The sequence below is a fragment of the Haematobia irritans genome, chromosome 5, assembly GCF_050003625.1.
Source record: "Haematobia irritans isolate KBUSLIRL chromosome 5, ASM5000362v1, whole genome shotgun sequence".
Lineage (NCBI taxonomy): Eukaryota > Metazoa > Arthropoda > Insecta > Diptera > Muscidae > Haematobia > Haematobia irritans.
This window is the reverse complement of record NC_134401.1, coordinates 43,917,690-43,939,251: the sequence shown is the minus strand read 5'-3', so window position 1 is coordinate 43,939,251 and position 21,562 is coordinate 43,917,690. Positions and strand designations below refer to the sequence as shown.

General features: G+C 35.6%; 1 protein-coding gene across 1 annotated transcript in view; it reads left to right on the top strand.

Annotated features, from left to right (window-relative positions):
- Syngr (synaptogyrin) overlaps positions 1-21,224 on the top strand; it is a 42,982-nt gene extending 21,758 nt beyond the window's left edge. The window contains exons 2-5 of the mRNA XM_075312824.1: positions 11,658-11,889; positions 14,848-14,987; positions 20,406-20,580; positions 20,663-21,224. Of these exons, the coding sequence (XP_075168939.1) occupies positions 11,658-11,889; positions 14,848-14,987; positions 20,406-20,580; positions 20,663-20,706 (591 nt within the window). The 3' untranslated portion in view covers positions 20,707-21,224. The remainder of the gene's footprint in view (positions 1-11,657; positions 11,890-14,847; positions 14,988-20,405; positions 20,581-20,662) is intronic.
- The last annotated feature ends 338 nt before the right edge of the window (positions 21,225-21,562 follow it).

Here is a 21,562-nt window from a genome sequence, read left to right as displayed (position 1 = left end):
AAATTTCATTCACGAATCACGTGACTCACGCGTGAATCACGCGTGTCACGAAAATTTCGTGTCACGCGCACACCTCTACTTTGGATATCATTTTAAATAGTCAGACCCTTTTCAGCCGACTTTTGATTTTCCGTACACAGTACGATTTTAAAATATTATTTAATAAAATTTTCAAATTTCCAAACCATTTCAAACATGGTTTTCTGTTGAAAACGCATCCTATACACGATACTCAATTTATTATGAATCATGGCCCTTACAAGCAATTTCATAATTTAGCCCACTTGCACGTATTAGTAATTAGAACAAAATATGCATCATACGCATTGGTGACCTTTAAATATCACAGTCATATGCAAATAAATATGACAACACACACACACACACTCTCTCTCTCCATGCCGCACTATTACGAACTACCCAAAAGTATTGTTGCATTCGAATACACTTTAAACATTGTCGCGCTTTTTAGAAAGTTTTCTTGTACAACATTTAATCCATAGCCATATGTATATAAGATTGTATACCCATGTATACGTCTGTATGTGTATGCGTGTAAATTTAGATAAAAATACATACGAAAGAATTTCAACCTTGAGGCTATAATCTACAATGGCCTATATAAAATACTACAAGTATTTGTGTGACATAGTTTATTGCTTATGTTCCGTGCCAAACTCACTTCACCCAACCCACTTACAACTCAGTGAAGGAAGAGGCATCTAAAACAACAACATCAACAAAAATGAGCAAGAAAAAAACAGTCACCAGAAATGGGTCAAATCATAAATTTTTCATTAGGAGGTCATTGATGACCTTCAAGTTTGTTCTTCACACCTGTTTGACAGTATGGTAGAAGTTTATAGCGATGTTTTTGTTGTTGTTGTTATTGTTTACAACTGATTTTGTTGGCTTGGGAAAATGGGTTGGTTGGTCGCTATATTGTTTGTATGCAATATAGTCACAATAAAGAAACCACTACAAAATGCATTGCTTGTGTGGGTGTGTGAGTGTGATTAGAACTAAAAACTTTTCTTTGACACTTTTAGTTTTACTATGACCATTCAAAGTTCTCAATGAGAATAAGCATATTTACTTTTATTAATTCTCGATTTTTGTTAAGACATTGTCACAGTAAATGCCTTGTAACGGAATAAGAGAGATTTTAATAGAGGACTTAATGTCTAAACTCAATTATGGCTACTAGTGAGACATGAGAGAAATCACATGTCAGCAGTGATGTCAATTATGCTATTTTATAGCTAGAACTAGCTATTTTGGATGGAGAATTTGTAAAATTGCTATTAGCTTAGAAATCTAACCATGTTTGGTTTCTATTCTGCTATTTATGCTACACTGAAAAGACATGTAAGCAGTGATGTCAATTATGCTATTTTATAGCTAGAACTAGGTATTTTTGATGGAGAATTTGTAAAATTGCTATTAGCTTAGAAATCTAACTAAGTTTGTTTTCTATTCTGCTATTTATGCTACACTGAAAAAACAGTGAACCCACCAGGAAGAAAAATTTTGGTTCCCTTTAGAAAATTTAGATTATTTTTAGAAAATTTTAACTAAACAGTATATTTATATGTAAATATTTTCAACAAAATTCAAGAAAATTTATTAGACATAATATTTTTAAATTTGTTAAATAAAATTTTGTGGTTTGAAGGAAGTTCCCGATTGACGCATGTCTAGTAAAATTTATCAAATTTAAAGAAATAATGAACTATTTTCTGAGAAGTAAGAATTTAGTAAATCTTTATGCTTCATTTATGTAAAATTTATTCCCATTTTTAGTTCATTTAACTAATGTACGCAAAAAAAGTATATACAGCAGTAAGATTCGACCGGGCCGAATCTTAAATACCCACCATCATGAATCAAATATTAGGGTTTCCTTTGAAATTTCAGGGGGCTTTGAGAACAGATCAAGCAGAGGAGTTCAACCAGTACACTTTCCGAAGATAAATTTAAAGATTTTACCTATGAAGACTATATCAGATTCTGGATTTATAAGAACCATTTTTGTGTTGTAGAGGAGTTGTAGAGGTATCGTTAACATCTCTTGTAAGTGTGCAAGAAAATTATAAAATAACGTTTTGATTTGAAATCTTAAATCTGTAGATTTTCACCCGAGGAGTAAAATCTGGAAATTTTACATTGAGTTTCAAGCAATTTTCATGATCAGTGCGCCTTCTATAGCCTCAAGAAGTGAAATCGGTCATTATGGAGGTCTTACCAAATGGACCGATAAAAACTTAATTCGATACACGTTTTTGTGAGCCTAAAATACCAGAATATTTACAATTTCAGGAAAATCGGTTTCTATAAGCCCAAGACCCCAAATCAGGAGGTCGGTTTATAAGGGGACCATACCAAAACATGGACCGATGCTTACTATTTTTGGCACATCTCTTTATGGTTCTAAAATACCTCTAGATTTCCAATTTCAGGTAAATTGAATAAAAACTGCGGATTATAGAAGCCTAAGAAGTGAAACCGAGAGATCGGTCTATATGGGGGATATACCAAAACATGGACCGATACTCACCATTTTCAGCACACCTCTTTATGGTCCTAAATCATCTTTAGATTTCTAATTTCAGGCAAATTGGATAAAAACTACGGTTTCTATAAGCCCAAGACCCAAAATCGGGAGGTCGGTTTATAAGGGGACCATACCAAAACATGCACCGATGCTCACCATTTATGGCACATCTCTTCATGGTTCTAAAATACCTCCAGATTTTCAATTTCCGGTAAATTGAATAAAAACTGTATATGCTAGAAGCCCAAGAAGTAAAATCGTGAGATCGGCCTATATGGGGGCTATACCAAAACATGGGCCGATACTAACTAGTTTTGACACACCTCTTTAGGTTAGGTTAGGTGGCAGCCCGATGTATCAGGCTCACTTAGACTATTCAGTCCATTGTAATACCACAGTGGTGAACTTCTCTCTTATCTCTGAGTGCTGCCCGATTCCATGTTAAGCTCAATAACAAGGGACCCCCTTTTTATAGCCGAGTCTGAACGGCGTTCCACATTGCAGTGAAACCCTCAGAAATGTCACCAGCATTACTGAGGTGGGATAATCAACCGCTGAAAAACTTTTTGGTGTTAGTCGAAGCAGGAATCGAACCCACGACCTTGTGTATGCAAGGCGGGCATGCTAACCATTGCACCACGGTGGCTCCACATCTCTTTATGGTCATAAAATACATCTAGATTTCCAATTTCAAGCAAATTGGATAAATACTACGATTTCTATAAGCCCAAGACCCCAAATCGGGAGGTCGGTTTATATGGGGACTATATCAGACCCTGGACCGATATAGCCCATTTTCGAATTTGACCTGCCTGCAGACAAAATACGAGTTTGTGCAAAATTTCAGCACGAATGCTTCATTATTGAAGAATGTAGTCTCATTACAACAGACAGACAGACAGACAGACAGCCAGACAGACAGACGGACATGGTTATATTGTCTTAGAATTTCTCCCTGATCAAGAATATATATACTTTATATAGTCGGAAATCGATATTTCGATATGTTACAAACGGAATGACAAACTTATTATACCCCCGTCACGATTCTATGGTGGTGGGTATTAAAAGAATTGAAGTGAAGGAAGCTTTCTCCAAACATAATAATTCCATGAGCTAAACTAAAGTTAAATTGGCTTTAATGAAATAGAGTATTAATTTTTTAAGTGTCTATTAAAAATATCGATTACCCTGTAACTCATCGAAAAAAGTTGGCGTGATTTTTTTAAATTATACGTACTTAATTTTTAGACATAACGTCTGAATAATTTAAAAGAAAACTGTGCAAAATTTATCCATTGTAAAGGGTGATTTGTTAAGAGCTTGATAACTTTTTTAAAAAAAAAAACGCATAAAATTTGCAAAATCTCATCGGTTCTTTATTTGAAACGTTAGATTGGTCCATGACATTTACTTTTTGAAGATAATTTCATTTAAATGTTGACCGCGGCTGCGTCTTAGGTGGTCCATTCGGAAAGTCCAATTTTGGGCAACTTTTTCGAGCATTTCGGCCGGAATAGCCCGAATTTCTTCGGAAATGTTGTCTTCCAAAGCTGGAATAGTTGCTGGCTTATTTCTGTAGACTTTAGACTTGACGTAGCCCCACAAAAAATAGTCTAAAGGCGTCAAATCGCATGATCTTGGTGGCCAACTTACCGGTCCATTTCTTGAGATGAATTGTTCTCCGAAGTTTTCCCTCAAAATGGCCATAGAATCGCGAGCTGTGTGGCATGTAGCGCCATCTTGTTGAAACCACATGTCAACCAAGTTCAGTTCTTCCATTTTTGGCAACAAAAAGTTTGTTAGCATCGAACGATAGCGATCGCCATTCACCGTAACGTTGCGTCCAACAGCATCTTTGAAAAAATACGGTCCAATGATTCCACCAGCGTACAAACCACACCAAACAGTGCATTTTTCGGGATGCATGGGCAGTTCTTGAACGGCTTCTGGTTGCTCTTCACTCCAAATGCGGCAATTTTGCTTATTTACGTAGCCATTCAACCAGAAATGAGCCTCATCGCTGAACAAAATTTGTCGATAAAAAAGCGGATTTTCTGCCAACTTTTCTAGGGCCCATTCACTGAAAATTCGACGTTGTGGCAGATCGTAAGTCTATTCATGATGAAATGTCAAAGCATACTGAGCATCTTTCTCTGAAATCCCACGTGATCTGTCAAATACTAATGCATGAAAATCCTAACCTCAAAAGAATCACCCTTTACTTAGATGTGCAAAGGAAAGATTCTATTTAGAAGTTGAACCCGCGTCCGAGGCACAGTAGTTTTCCATAAAGGTGGGTACTAAGTTCGAGTTTAGCCGCTAAAAACAAAAGAAAAACAAATTAATAAAAAACAGAATAAAATTACATATTTTGGTGCATTTTAGTATGAGTTGAAAGGAGGATGATCCAAATTACACTCAAAAGAAAAAAAACAATGAACTGGTCGAGGAAGGAAATTTTAGGAAATTTGGTTAATTTTAGGAAATTTAGGTTAATTCCAGGAAATGTTAACTTAAGTGTATTGCAAACGTCGAAATCACACCGACTTCACAACAATATCTTTCGAGAAATTTTATTAGACATAATTATTTTTTTTTTCACTGGTTAAGGAAATGTTCGTAGTGTTAAGTAAAAAATTATAGTTCAAAATTTTAAAAATATTTTTAGTGCCATACGAAGTTTAAGAAGTCATGGAAACTTTCTCAAAAAAATTAATTCCATGAATAGAGGGTTTTTTTAAACTTCTACACATATCAAAACTAATGATTTTTATACCCTCCACCATAGGATGGGGGTATATTAGCCTTGACATTCCGTTTGTAACACATCGAAATATCGATTTCCGACTATATAAAATATATATATTCTTGATCAGGAAGAAACTCTAAGACGATATATGCATGTCCGTCTGTCTGTCTGTTATAATCACACTACAGTCTTCAATAATGGAGCTGTTGTGCTGAAATTCGCGGCAGATTCGTTTTTTGTCTGCAGGCAGGTCAAGTTCGAAGATGGGCTATATTGGTCCATGTTATCATATAGTCCCCATATAAACCGACCTCCCGATTTGGGGTCTTGGGCTTATAAAAACCGTAGTTTTTATTCAATTTCCCTGAAATTCGAAATCTAGAGGTATTTTAGGACCATAAAAATGTGTGCAGAAAATCTATCGGTCTATCGGTCCATGTTTTGATATAGCCCCTATATAGACCGATCTCCCGATTTTACTTCTTGGGCTTCTAGAAACTGAATTTACTATCCGATTTGCCTGAAATTGAAAATCTAGAGGTATTCTGGGACCACGAATAGATTTGGCGAAAATGGTGCGTACCGGTCCATATTTTGGTATAGCCCCCATATAGACTGATCTCCCGATTTTACTACTTGGGCTTCTAGAAACTGAATTTACTATCCGATTTGCCTGAAATTGAAAATCTAGAGGTATTCTAGGATCACGAATAGGTGTGGCGAAAATGGGGTATAGCGGACAATGTTTTGGTGTAGCCCCCATATAACCGATCTACATAGTTTGCTCCTTAGACTTCTAAAATCCGTAGTTTTTATTCAATTTGCCTGAAATTGGAACTCTAGATGTACTTTAGGACCATCAAAAAGTGTGCCGAAAATGGTGCTTATCGGCCCATGTTTGGGTATATCACCCATATAGACTGATCTCCCGACTATAGAATTAGTAGTTTTTACCCAATTTGTCTGAAATTGGAATTCTAGAGGTATTTGACGACCACTAAGAGGTGTATCGAAAATGGTGAGTATTGGTCCATGTTTTGGTATAGCCCCCGAATTTATTTCTAGGACATCTAGAATCCGGCTGACCACAAAAATGTCAGCTGAATATGGTATGTGTCGACCCATGTTTTGGTATAGCCCCCATATAAACCGATCTTCCGATTTAATTCCTTGGGCTTCTAGAAACCGTACTTTTTATCCGATTTGCTGTAATGTAAATAAACTGGTATTGTTGACCCTCATAAATCTATATCGCATTTATTTTTACCGATCCATTTGGTAAGGCATTGATATAGACCCATTTCTCTCCTTGAGGGTACACCCAAAGAAAAAATATTTTCCTCCAGAATGAAATTTTAGACAAACTTAATTCCCCTTTCGTATAAAGTATTTTCGCAAATTAATCCGAATGTTTGATAAGCGATTCAACGATTCTCTCTAAAATTTGTGTCAAAAGGAAACTTTGCTTGTATAAAATTAGGTTCGTCAGAAATGAAAACTAGTCTTTCAGTGTATAACAGACGCAATGCTCATCGAAATTGCTTGAAATTTAATGTACAATTTCCAGATTTTTCTACTCGTAATCACTTAATGATATATAATGACGGTAAAAATCTACAGATTTAAGATTTCAAATCAAGGCGTTATTTCATCATTTGCACAATATGTTTATGATTACTCTACAACTCAAACAAAATTGGTTCTTATAAATCCAGAATCTGATCTAGTCTTCATAGGTAAAATCTTTAAATTTATCTTCGGGAAGCGTACTGGATGAACTGATTTGCTTGGGAGAATATATGTCATCAAACTCCCTGATATTCTATATATTATCAACTAACCCGCTACGATGAAGAGTTTTCAAAGTAAACCATTATATTTGATTCATGGTGGTGGGTATTTAAGATTCGGCCTGGTCGAACTTACTGCTGTATATACTTGTTTTGTACAAAATTTAGCTATTTTCTATTATACATTTTATTTGATATAACTATTTGTGTTTACCAATAGTTGGCAACACTGTGTGTAAGTGTGTTTCTCAGGAGAGCCCAACAAGCCAAAAGAATTCTTCACGCTCAAATAAAGAGTTGTTGAAATTCACCACTAGGTATTGTTGTTGGTTTACCACATACTCACTATCGTCTATATCGGCTTTAGCCAACATAAAAAGTCCATTTATTGAATTTATTAAACATTTAAAAAAATCATTTAAAGATTTTGGTCTAAAATTAAAATACGTTTACTTTTTTTGGCAAACAATAGATTTGTTGATTAATATATCAAAAAAAAAAATCGATGAAAGAATGAAGGACGCAAAGGGCAGCCTCGCCATAGGGAGAAAAATAAATATTTTTGAAAAAATATTGTTTTTAAATTATTTGTTTTTATTTATTAAAGTAAGCATAAATTTTGAATTTCTAAGTGAATGTAAATTCATAAACTAGATTTCCCATGGATCAGCTTATTTTCCAAAGGCGTTAAATCTTGTTCGCAACATGTTGGCTCCTTTAAATTTTCCTATCCTTTAAGCAACTGAAATGGGTACACACATACAAGGTCTCAAGTGTACAAACGGCTAAATGGTACTTTCTAACTTTCCTAAGGGTGAGGACTTCACATACTTTTTACTTACAAGAAGAAATATATTTTCTATTAATATTCATAATGTAACACTGTATCCATTCCATCGTCAATGGCATACATTTAGTATGGATGTATGTGAGCATTGTAGTTAACACTTTTGTCCTAGTTTTATTTTTGACATTTTCTTAAATGACAAATGCACATAGCATATTAGAATAAAATACTCAAGGATGTTGACAATACTGTAGGGAGGAAAGATACATGGGGTTCAATAGTTAGTTGTAGTAGTGCATTCATAATGTTTTAAATACGTAACGTATGAATGATTTCCAGCGTGATGTAATAACAAGGTGGTATCACTGAAACAGCAAAGATATTTTTGTACAAGATTTCTACAAACATGATATTTGCATTTATTAAATGTAAGATTGTTAACAAGGCGACAAACTTATTGTACCAACTGTATGTAATGACAATGGTTCAACAGTTTTAAAAATCCCTAAAAATACGAATTAAATCACAAGACCTTCTAAACCAAAAATTTTTGGTTTTAGTCTCACTTTTTCCCTATTGCCTTTTTGCACGAGAACAAAGCTACCGTGGCTTTTTTCGCCCTTTCTTCAATAGTAAGCCTAAAATTCAGCTTCCTGTCCAAAATAACGCCAAGGTATTTTGCACAATACCCCCTAAGGAAATGAGCCTTACCGTGGGAGTTTTGCGATCTTTGTAGTATATGACTAGTTCTGTCTTTGCTGGATTTACCCCAAGACCATTATCTTTCGCCCATTTCTCAGTCATCCGGAGAGCTCTCTGTATAATATCTCTGATTCTGGATGGGAATTTTCCCCAGACTGCTAGCGCCACATCATCTGCGTATGCCACCACTTTTATCCTTTCTTTTTCTAGGGAAACCAGAAGGTTGTTTATAGCAACATTCCAAAGAAGAGGTGATAGAACTCCTCCTTGGGGAGTGCCTCTGTTCACATACCTTTGTATGGTTGCTTGTCCTAGTGTGGCTGAAATACGTCTTTTTATTAGAAGTTCGTCTAACAGCTTAAGTATACCTGAATCAACATTCAGAATTGTCAGTCCATTTAATATGGAGCTCGGATGGACATTATTGAACGCCCCTTCGATGTCTAGAAACGCCACGATTGTGTATTCTTTGACAGATAGTGAGCTTTCAATAAAGCTAACTAGTTCATGCAATGCGGTCTCAGTAGACCTGCCCTTCAAGTATGCATGCTGTCGTTTCAAGAGCAAACTTAAATCCAAGCTAGTTCTAAGATACATGTATATCATCCTCGCCAGGGTCTTAAGTAGGAATGAGGATAAGCTGATTGGTGGGAAATCCTTCGCACTCGAGTGAGAGGCTTTTCCTGCTTTAGGTATGAAGACGACTTTTGTTTCTCTCCACTTTTCTGGAATATATAATAAGTTTACACATCGTTTATATATCACCGTCAACCAGGGGATAATTCTTTCAGCCACTGTTTGTAATTCCGCCGAAGTAAATCCATCAAGTCCGGGGGATTTGAATGGTCCAAAGCTATTTAAAGCCCATTTTACTCTAGATTCCGACACAATTTCCTCGATAGGAAATGACCGCTGAGCCTCTGTTACACCGCCAGAACATGGTTCAACCGTCTGATTTCCAGGGAAGTGTGTGTCCAAAAGTACCTCCAATGTCTCCTCACTGGATGTTGTCCAATTTCCCTCCGATGTTTTAATGAAACCTGGAGCGGTGTTAGTGGATGCTAGTACCTTCCGTAGTCTGGAAGTCTCTGACGTATTCTCAATACTGCTACAGTAATCATCCCAAGAGTTTTGTTGAGACCTTCTCAGTTTTCGTTTATATGCTCTCAGATTCATCTTGTAAGTGTCCCAATCCTCCGGAGCTCTTGTGGACTTTGCTTTGTTAAAGAGTTTCCTGCAGGATTTCCTCATATTACTTAACTCCGTAGTCCACCATGGCGGCCGATTTTTTCCCCTTGGCTTTCCTCTAGGGCATGCAGCTTTCAGTGACATGTTGAAGGCCTTTGTAAGCCGCTTTTTGCGGTAGAAATGAAGTAGGGATGTAAAAGTTGGTACACATGTACTATATTTGGTACATAACACTTCCCAAAAGTACAATGGTACTACAATGACCTATTTGGTACAATTTGAAATACTCAATTCGCCTTCAAAAAATGCGACTCAAATTTTCCTTTATTTCTAATACATAGCTATCGACCGATAAATCATAAATACACTTTTGCGAAGTTGCCCCAAAATTGGTTCAGATTTAAATCTTTCCCATATTTTTTGCCTAACACTGCGTTACACCCCAGAGCATTAGCCGACTTAAATGTAAAGTCTATAAATATTTTAGAACACATTTGACGGATTTGATATGGTATCGAAAATGTGGATCTAACAGGTTGGCTTAAGTCCCCGGTCTAACAAAGAAAAACACATTTTTTTTTTGTCAAAATTCGTTTTTATTATTCAACATAGTTCCCTTGAAGAGCGATACAACGATTATAACGACCTTCCAATTTTTGATACAATTTTGGTAGTACTCCTTCAGTTTTGCCTCAAAATAGGCCTCTGTTTCGGCGATCACTTCTTCATTGCAGCAAAAATTTTCCCTGCGAGCATCCTTTTGAGGTCTGAGAACAAGAAAAAGTCGCTGGGGGCCAGATCTGGAGAATACGGTGGGTGGGGAAGCAATTCGAAGCCCAATTCATGAATTGTTGCCATCGTTCTCAATGACTTGTGGCACGGTGCGTTGTCTTGGTGGAACAACACTTTTTTCTTCTTCATATGGGGCCGTTTTGCCGCGATTTCGACCTTCAAACGCCCCAATAATGCCATATAATAGTCACTGTTGATGGTTTTACCCTTCTCAAGATAATCGATAAAAATTATTCCATGCACATCCCATTACTTTGCCAGCGGACTTTTGAGTCTTTCCACGCTTCGGAGACGGTTCACCGGTCGCTGTCCACTCAGCCGACTATCGATTGGACTCAGGAGTGTAGTGATGGAGCCATGTTTCATCCATTGTCACATATCGACGGAAAAACTCGGGTGTATTACGAGTTAACAGCTGCAAACACCGCTCAGAATTATCAACACGTTGTTGTTTTTGGTCAAATGTGAGCTCGCGCGGCACCCATTTTGCACAGAGCTTCCGCATATCCAAATATTGATGAATGATATGACCAACACGTTCCTTTGATATCTTTAAGGCCTCTGCTAACTCGATCAACTTCATTTTACGGTCATTCAAAATAACTTTGTGGATTTTTTTGATGTTTTCGTCGGTAACCACCTCTTTCGGGCATCCATTGCGTTCACCGTCCTCCGTGCTCATTTCACCACGCTTGAATTTTGCATAGCAATCAATTATTGTTGATTTCCTTGAGGCAGAATCCGGAAACTCATTATCAAGCCACCGTTGCTTCCACCGTATTTTTCCCCTTCAGAAAACAGTATTTTATCAAAACACGAAATTCCTTTTTTCCATTTTTTCACAATAACAAAAGTTGCTTCACAAAAGACGCTCTATCTCACAAACTAATTGACTTACAGACGTCAAAATTTGACACGAATCATTTGAAGGTTGGTACTATATAAAAATAATATGCGTTTAATACTGGCGACGCCATATATGTGTCAGACCGGGGACTTATCAGCCAACCTGTTACCTTTCTTTGAGTGTTACCGCGAAAAAATCTACTTAATTTATTTATCATCTAATAAATTTAAATTTTTTGTTTTTAGCTCTTTTCAGTGGTCGTTTTTGGTTGTATATCATCGGAAGGTTATCGTGAAGAAGATGGTAAAGAAGTCTGCCTATTCAACAAAGATAATATGGCTTGCAAATATGGCAACACAGTTGGAGTGTTTGGTTTTATTGCGTCAATCGCTTTCATTGTGGGTGAATATCTATTCGAACGAATGTCATCGGTGAAGAGTAGAAAACGTTTTGTACTGGCCGATATGGGATTCTCAGGTGAGTTTTGTAGACTATTCGTATTTATCAAAATTTCAAATTGGATAGTATTATAGTTGTGAAAGTGTTGGCAACTCCTATTTTTAAATACAGTAGGTAAAGGCTATAAGCACATCTCATATAAGAAAAAAAACGCGTAAAAGAGATTGTAGCAAAAACACCATGTATATTTGTTGTGTTTTGCTGCGAAAAATGTTTCATATAAGAAAAACGTGTATACGAAAACAACTGATAAAAGAACAATCTGGCAAACACATAAGACCAAAAATCCCATTACAAAAAATTCCCTAAAAGAAACTTTTTTCAAGGTGTAGAATTTTTATATTGAAGTTATTTAATATTCTTTGTTACTTTTTATACCCTCCACCATAGGATGGGAGTATATTAACTTTGTCATTCCGTTTGTAACATATCGAAATATTTGGCCTAAGACCCCATAAAGTATATAACAATATTCTGGATCATGGTAAAATTCGATAGATCTAGCGATGTCCGTTCGTCCGTCCGACTGTCCGGCTAACCGTCCGTCTGTGGAAATCACGCCAATTTCCGAACGAAACAAGCTATCGACTTGAAACTTGGCGCAAGTAGTTGTTATTGATGTAGGTCGGATGGTATTGCAAATGGGCCATATCGGACCACTTTTACGTATAGCCCCCATATAAACGGACCCCAGATTTGGTTTGCGGAGCCTTTTAGAGAAGCAAATTTCATCCAATCCGGTTGAAATTTGGTACGTGGTGTTAGTATAGGGTCTCTAATGGTGATTTCATTTGGGAAAACAAGTGTTGCATACAAATGGTACAACATTTTATGGTGTTACCACAGTGTTGCCGAAACCCCTTGCGATGACAACACCGTTTGCGTGTGAAAACGAACACAAAAGGTGCAACACAGATATAAAATCAAAACAAAAGAAATTTGGCGGAAATATTTCGATTATTATTAACAACTATGGTGTTGGCCAAAAAAAAAAGCATTTGCTTTTTGCATTTTGCTATTATATTAAAAATATTTAATATCGAATTTTGTTGTCGCGGCACTAAACAATTGATATGCTTCTTCTTGGTAAATTAATCAGCTGTGTTGAAGAAATTGAAAAGCAACCACAATACACGCGTCATGCACTTACTTTTGTATTTGCAACAACGCTATTATTTAGGTCGAAGAATAAAAGCGTCTTCAACATCTGATTGAAAGTGTAACCATCTGCACCGTAGACCAGCTAAAACGGGTTACACTTTTGCTCTTGCGATGGGTAACACCTCGTCAATCGAACGTGCACATTTTGGGTAAGCTGCACTTAATTTTCTATTCGAACAAAAATTTTTGATTTATGGGGGTAAGGTGTAAAATATGCAACATATTTTTTACCAATCGCCATATCACCATAAATCCATATAGGTTCATAATTATATATAGCCCCCATATAAACCGATCCCTAGATTTGGCCTCCGGAAGACCAAAATTCATCTGATTCAGTTGAAATTTGGTACGTGGTGTTGATATATTGCCTCTAACACCCACGCAAAAATTGGTTCAAATCGGCCCATAATTATATATAACCCCCATATAAACTGATTTCCAGATTTGACCCCTGGACCTCCTTGGAGGAGCAAATTTCATTCGATCGGGTTGAAATTTGGTACGTGGTGTTAGTATATGGTATGCAACAATAATGCAAAAATTGGTCCATATCGCTCCATAATTATATATAGCCCCCATATAAACCGATCCGCAGATTTGAACTCCGGAGCCTATTGAAGGAGCAAAACTCATCCGATCCGGTTCAAATTTGGTACGTTGTGTTAGTATATGGTCTGCAACAATCATGCAAAAATTGGTTCATATCGCTCCATAATTATATATAGCCCCCATAAAAACCGATCCCCAGATTTGACCTCTGGAGCCTCTTCGAGGAGCAAAATTCATCCGATCTGATTGAAATTTGGTATTTGGTGTTGATATATGGTCTCTAACACCCATGCAAAAATTGCTTCAAATCGGCCCATATTTATATATAGCCCTCATATAAACTGATCCCAGATTTGACCACCGGAGCCGCTGGCAGGAGCAAATTTCAACCGATTCAGTTGTAATTTGGTACGTGGTATATGGTCTCAAACAACCATGCCAAAATTGCTACATATCAATCCATAATTATATATAGCATATAAACCGATCTCCAGATTTGACCACCGAAGCCTCTGGCAGGAGCAAATTTCATCCGATATTGTGTTAGTATATGGACACTTACAACCGAGCAAAAATTAGTCCATATCGTTCGACAATTATATGTAGACCCCATATAAACCGATCTCTAGATTTTGCTTGCGGAGCCTCTTGGAGGGCCAAACATGCTTCTTATCGATCCAAACTGGTCCATATCATATCGAACGATATCGAACCCACGACCCTGTGTATGCAAGGCTTGAATGCTAACCATTGCACCACGGTGGCTCCCAGTTGTCGATTTCTCATCCCTGGATTAATACGTAACCGTAGGATAAACCGCCAGATACACAGAAAAAATGTTCACCAAAATATTTCCAATTAAAATTTTAATTGAATTTTCAAAAAAAAAATCAATTAAAAATTTTATTATTTCAACAAATTTTTTAATTAATAAAAATCAATCACAAAAGTTAATAGTATCAATTACTTTTTTAATTGACTACGATACTAGCATTTTTGTGATTGAAGACATTTCAATTAAAAATCAATTGGATCAATTAATTTAGTGATTGAATCCAAAAACTATTTTTTATGTGTATTAAAACTTTGGGAGCGATCAGTTGTTTTATCGACACTATAAATTATATTTATTATTTATATTAATTTAATATATATATTTTTGAAAATTTTAATTTATTCCTTTATATGGTTGGACATAGGATTTGGAATAATAAAAATTATTTTTTTTTTGGATTTGGAATAATAAAAATATTTTTTTTTCAGCGTTTTGGGCGTTTATGTATTTTGTCGCTTTCATTTATTTGTGGTCACAATGGAGTTCAGCCGAGATGCCACCCGGCGGTATTGGAGCGGGAAATATGCAAGCTGCCATAGTATTTTCTTTATTCTCAATTTTAACATGGGTAAGTGAGATGAATATGATTCAAATCATTAATGATATTTTATTGATTACTAAAAATTGTTGCTATATTGTCATCGAAGCCACACGGAAACAAAAAAAGAACATTTTTGCCCACAACGTTATTGCAGTTGTTCGTCGTGGAAAAATAGTTCGCATACCGCCCATCACTTTGGTTATTTTTACACACAATAAACATCCTTTTTGCCATGAGAGACTTCTCTAAGGATATGGGCTAAAGAGAGTTTTTCATTTAAAAATGTCATCGAAATATTGATTTTCTTTGGGGGCGGTCTCGAATTAACGTCCAGTTCCCTCTGGGACGTATATTTATGGAGATATGAGGAATATAAGGTTTTCATATAAAAATTTAAATGTTATAGAATTTCATCAAAATTTTAATTTTTTGGTGGTCGTCACCAAGCACAAAATACATTTTTCATATAAAAATTTGCATTTGTTGAAGAGCCTTCTATAAGGACATGGGCAAAAAAGAGTTTTTTCATATAAAAATGTCGACGTTTTAAGGTTTTTAATCGAAATTGTGATCTTTTTGAGATATGGGCAAAATTAACATCCATTTCCCTGTGAGAAGTATATTTAAGGAGATATTGGAAAATACGTTTTTCATATAAAAATTTGGATTTGTTGAAAACTTTCTTTGTGGGCAACATTCGTTTTACAAAAAAAAATTACTTTTTAAAAAATTTCATCAAAATGTAATTTTTTGGAGGGTGGTTACGATTTAACGTCACCTTCTTCGTAGTGCGCAAAATTAAGGAGATATGAGCAAAATAAGTTTTTCATATCAATATTGTGATTTTTTGAGAATTTTCATCGCAATTTGTTTTTTTTTTTCTTTTGTAGGGTGATCATGAATAAAAGTCCATTACTCTCTAGGAAGTATATTTAGGCACACCAAGCACAAAATACATTTTTCATATAAAAATTTGTTGAAGAACCTTCTATAAGGACATGGGAAAAAAAGAGTTTTTTTTTCATCAAAATCTAATTTTTTGGAGGGTGGTTAGAATTTAACGTCCCCTTCGTCTTAGTGCGCAAAATTAAGGAGTTTTTCTTATCAACATGGCGATTTTTTGAGAATTTTCATCGAAATTTGTTTTTTTTTGTAGGGTGATCACGAATAAAAGTCCATTTCCCTCCATAGGTGGGTACTAAGTTCGAGTTTAGCCGCTAAAGTGAAAACTAAGTCAGTAAGAAAAGGCATAAAATTATACATATTTGTAGCAAATTTTATTATAACTTGATGGGAATAGCTCAAAGCAAATTTTCACAAAATAGCCCAAAGCAAATTTTCACAAAATTTATTTTCCAAAAAATGGATTATTAAAGAAAAGTAGTCGTGAAAAAAAGTATATACGGCCGTAAGCTCGGCCAGGCCGAATCTTATGTACCCTCCATCATGGATTGCGTAGAAACTTCTACGAAAGACTGTCATCCACAATCGAATTACTTGGGTTGTGGTATCTTAAGACTTCTTAACATCGTTTTCTAAAATGTGAGTTAGTCCATACGTGGTAGAGAGCCAGAATTGAAATAGGGGGTCGCTTAAATATATGGGGGCTATATACAATTATGAACTTGATATGGACCAATTTTTTGTGATTGGGGATCGATTTATCTGAGGGCTATATATAACTATAGACCGATATGGACCTAAATAGTCAGGCATGGTTGTTAACGGCCATATACTAGCACAATGTACCAAATTTCAACTGACTCGGATGAAATTTGCTCCTCCAAGAGGCTCCAAAACCAAATCTCGGTATCGGTTTATATGGGGGCTATATATGATTATGGACTGATATGGACCACTTTTGGCATGACTGTAAAATATCATATACTACCACTACGTACCAAATTTCAACCAGAACGGATGAATTTTGCTTCTCCAAAAGACACCGGAGGTCAAATCTGGGGATCGGTTTATATGAGGGCTATATATAATTATGGGCTGATATGAACCAATTCCTGCATGGTTGTTGGATAACATATACTAACATCACGTACCAAATTTCAACTGAATCAGATGAATTTTGGTCTTTCAAGGGGCTCCGGAGGTCAAATCTGGGGATCGGTTTATATGGGGGCTATATATAATTCTTGACCGATTTCGACCAATTTTTGCATGGGTGTTTGAGGCCATATATTGACACCACGTACCAAATTTCAACTGAATCAGATGAATTTTGGTCTTCCAAGAGCCTCCGGAGGTCAAATCTGGTGATCGGTTTATATGGGGGCTATATATATTTATGGACCGATATGGGCCATTTTTTTGTGTGGTCATTAGAGACCATATACTAACACCATGAACCAAATTTCAGCCGGATCGGATGAAATTTGCTTCTCTTAGAGGCTCCGCAAGCCAAATCGGGTGATCGGTTTATATGGGGGATATATATAATTATAAACCGATGTGGACCAATTTTTTCATGGTTGTTAGAGATCATATGCTGACACCATGTACCAAATTTCAGCCGGATCGGATGAAACCATGAACCAAAATTTCAGCCGGATCGGATGAAATTTACTTCTCTTAGAGGCTCCGCAAGCCAAATCTGGTGATCGGTTTATATGGGGGCTATATATAATTATAGACCGATGTGGACCAATTTTTGCATAGTTATTAGAGACCATATACTTACACCATGTACCAAATTTCAGCCGGAGCGGATGAAATTGGCTCTTCCAAGAGGCTCCGGAGTTCAAATCTGGTGATCGGTTTATATGGGGGCTATATATAATTATGGACCGATGTTGACCAATTTTTGCATGGTTGTTAGAAATCATATGCTGACACCATTTACCAAATTTCAGCCGGATCGGATGAAAATTGCTTCTTTTAGAGTCGTCGCAAGCCAAATTTGGGGGGTCCGTTTATATGGGGGCTATACGTAAAAGTGGACCGATATGGCCCATTTGCAATACCATCCGACCTACATCAATAACAACTACTTGTGCCAAGTTTCAAGTCGATAGCTTAATTCGTTCGGAAGTTAGAGTGATTTCAACAGATACCCCCATCCTATGGTGGAGGGTATAAAAACGATTTTAGCGGCTAAACTCGAACTTAATACCCACCTTATGGGGAAAATAAGATTTTCATACTAACGAGGAATTTAATCGAAATTTTGAATTTTTGGAAATGACCCTTTAGCTAAAGGACCCTTATCTAAATACAAAATACGTTTTTCATAAAAATTTTAATTTTGGTGGTGATTACGAATTAACGTCCGTTTCGTTTTATGGCGCAAACTTAAGATGATATAGGCAAAATAAAATGTTCACTTCAAAATTTGGATTTTTTGAAATTGTGATAATTTGGGTGTAGTCGCGTATTAACATCCTTTACCCTCTAGGACTTATATGGTATTTAAGGAGATATGGGATTTTTTTTTTTTATATAAAACAAGTAAGGAAAGTCTAAAGTCGGGCGGGGCCGACTATATTATACCCTGCACCACTTTGTAGATCTAAATTTTCGATACCATATCACATCCGTCAAATGTGTTGGGGGCTATATACAAAGGTTTGTCCCAAATACATACATTTAAATATCACTCGATCTGGACAGAATTTGATAGACTTCTACAAAATCTATAGACTCAAAATTTAAGTTGGCTAAGGCACTAGAGTGGAACACAATTTTAGTAAAAAAAAATATGGGAAACATTTAAATCTGAAGCAATTTTAAGGAAACTTCGCAAAAGTTTATTTATGATTTATCGCTCGATATATATGTATTAGAAGTTTAGGAAACTTAGAGTCACTTTTACAACTTTTCGACTAAGCAGCGGCGATTTAACAAGGAAAATGTTGGTATTTTGACCATTTTTGCGAAATCAGAAAAACATATATATGGGAGCTACATCTAAATCTGGACCGATTTCAATCAAATTTGGCACACATGACTATATTACTAATTGTACACCTAGTGCAAAATTTCAACCAAATTGGGCCATATAAGTCCATATCGGGCGAAAATTGTATATGGAAGCTATATCTAAATCTGAACGGATTTCAATCAAATTTGGCAGACATGACTATACTACCAATTGTTCTCCTTGTGCGAAATTTCAAGCTAATCGGGATAAAACTCTGGCTTCTGGGTTCATATAAGTGCATATCGGGCGAAAGATATATATGGGAGCTATATCTAAATCTGAATCGATTACAACCAAATTTGGCACGCATAGCTACAATGTTAATCTACTCCCTGTGCAAAATTTCAACCAAATTGGGCCAAAACTCTGGCTTTTAGGAGCTATATCTAAAGCTAAAACGATTTCAATCAAATTTTGCACACTTGACTATACTACTAATTGTACTCCTAGTGCAAAATTTCAACCAAATTCGGCCAAAAATCTGGCTTCTGGGGTCATATAAGTCCATATCGGGCGAAAGATATATATATGGGAGCTATATCTTAATCTGAACCGATTTCAATCAAATTTTGCACACTTGACTATACTACTAATTGTACTCCTAGTGCAAAATTTCAACCAAATTCGGCCAAAAATCTGGCTTCTGGGGCCATATAAGTCCATATCGGGCGAAAGATATATATGGGAGCTATATCTAAATCTGAACCGATTTCAATCAAATTTTGCACACTTGACTATACGACTAAATGTTAAGATTGTACAAAATTTCAAGCAAATCGGTATAAAACTCTGGCCCATATTAGTGCATATCGGGCGAAAGATATATATGGGAGCTATATCTAAATCTGAACCGATTTCTTCCAAAATCAATATGGTTCTATTCTGACCCAAATTAGGAACATATGCCAAATTTGAAGGCGATTGGACTTAAATTGCGACCGAGACTTTGATCACAAAAATGTGTTCACATACAGACGGACGGACAGACGGACATGGTTATATCGACTCAGGGACCCACCCTGAGCATTATTGCCAAAGACACCATGTGTCTATCTCGTCTCCTTCTGGGTGTTACAAACATATGCACTAACTTATAATACCCTGTTCCACAGTGTGGCGCAGGGTATAAAAATGTCTTGAGGAATTTCATTAAAAATGTTGATTTTGTGGGAAAGGCCCTGAATTATTGTCATTTTGGCAATGGGACCCCTATCTAAAGATAAAATACGTTTTCCGTATAAAAGTTTGGATTTGTTGAGGATTTCCTTACAAATTTTAATTATTTTGGGGTGGTCACGAATTAACGCTCATTTCGTTCTAGGACGCCATATTAAGGAAATAGGGGCAAAATAAGTTTCTCATTTCAAAATTGGGTTTTTTTGAGGATTTTCGTATTGTCCTTTTACGGAGAATTTGATCGAAATTTTGATTTTTTGGTGGTGGTCACGAATTAACGTCTTTTTGGCTCTCTACACTTGGATATAATCATTCTAATTAATTAAATTTATTTCCAGGCTTTGTGTGCTTTCCTGGCGTATAAACGTTTCCTAATTGGTGCAGGTGATGAATTCACTTCGGCCTTTGAGAATGATCCAGCAAATGTGGTGCATCAGCAGGCATACACTAGCTATTCCATGGACAATGATAATGACCAATATAGTGCTTCACCATTTTCGGGCCAACAAACCGGTAAGTTTGACAAAATCCAAATATGAAAAACTTTCTTAAATAATGTATTTAAAATTACTTTAAAATAAATTTATTTTAATAGGCATGGAACAACAAAACATGGAATATCAACAACCCACCTATTAGATATCATTTTAAAAATTATTAATAAAGAACATCTATATAAGCAACATTAAATATAAATATATTGAAATTCTCGTTTTGTAGAAAACTTTAAGAAATGCCCCTCCCCAGAAAAAAATATAGATACAAAAAAAATTGTTTCATAACATATACAACACTAAAGAAACAGAATATCAGAAAATAAAAAAAAATTAAACAAAAATTCAATTATTCAAACATTTGAGATGGAAATGAATTCAATTTGCTTTCCAGGGTTCGAAAGCATATTGAATTCAAGCCTAAACTCAAATGTTTCAAATAATTATGTTATTTTTGACTGAAATGTCAAAAGGATTTGAAATATCGATCAGAAATCAGTTTATTTAGCATTTCAGTTAAATTAAAGCATACATTTTGCATATGAGAAATTGGCTCTAAATCAATTGGCGCTCAAAATAAAAACAATACCAACCAACTAAACTTTGTAAACTTGAACAATACAGAAAATACACCGAATTGATACATATTTAATAGCAGCAGAAGAGGAAGAATAAAAAAGAGAAACACAATAAAACTGTAATAAACAATACATATTATATAAATATTATTATATATACACTTGCATATATACACTGAGAAAAAAACAAAAAACTATGGTCTAGGTTTAAAAACACGCCCATACAAGAAATTCAAATAACAACAAAAAAAATGTTTAAAAGTTTCCTTTTTTTCCAATGGAATCTCTCAAACGCTTCAGCTTTAGATGACAAAGAAGACAAGAAATACAAATAAAACATCAATAAATAAACAATAATAATATTAATAATATTTTGTATTTTAATAATGATAATAACCAAAAAAATAAAACAAACAAAAAATC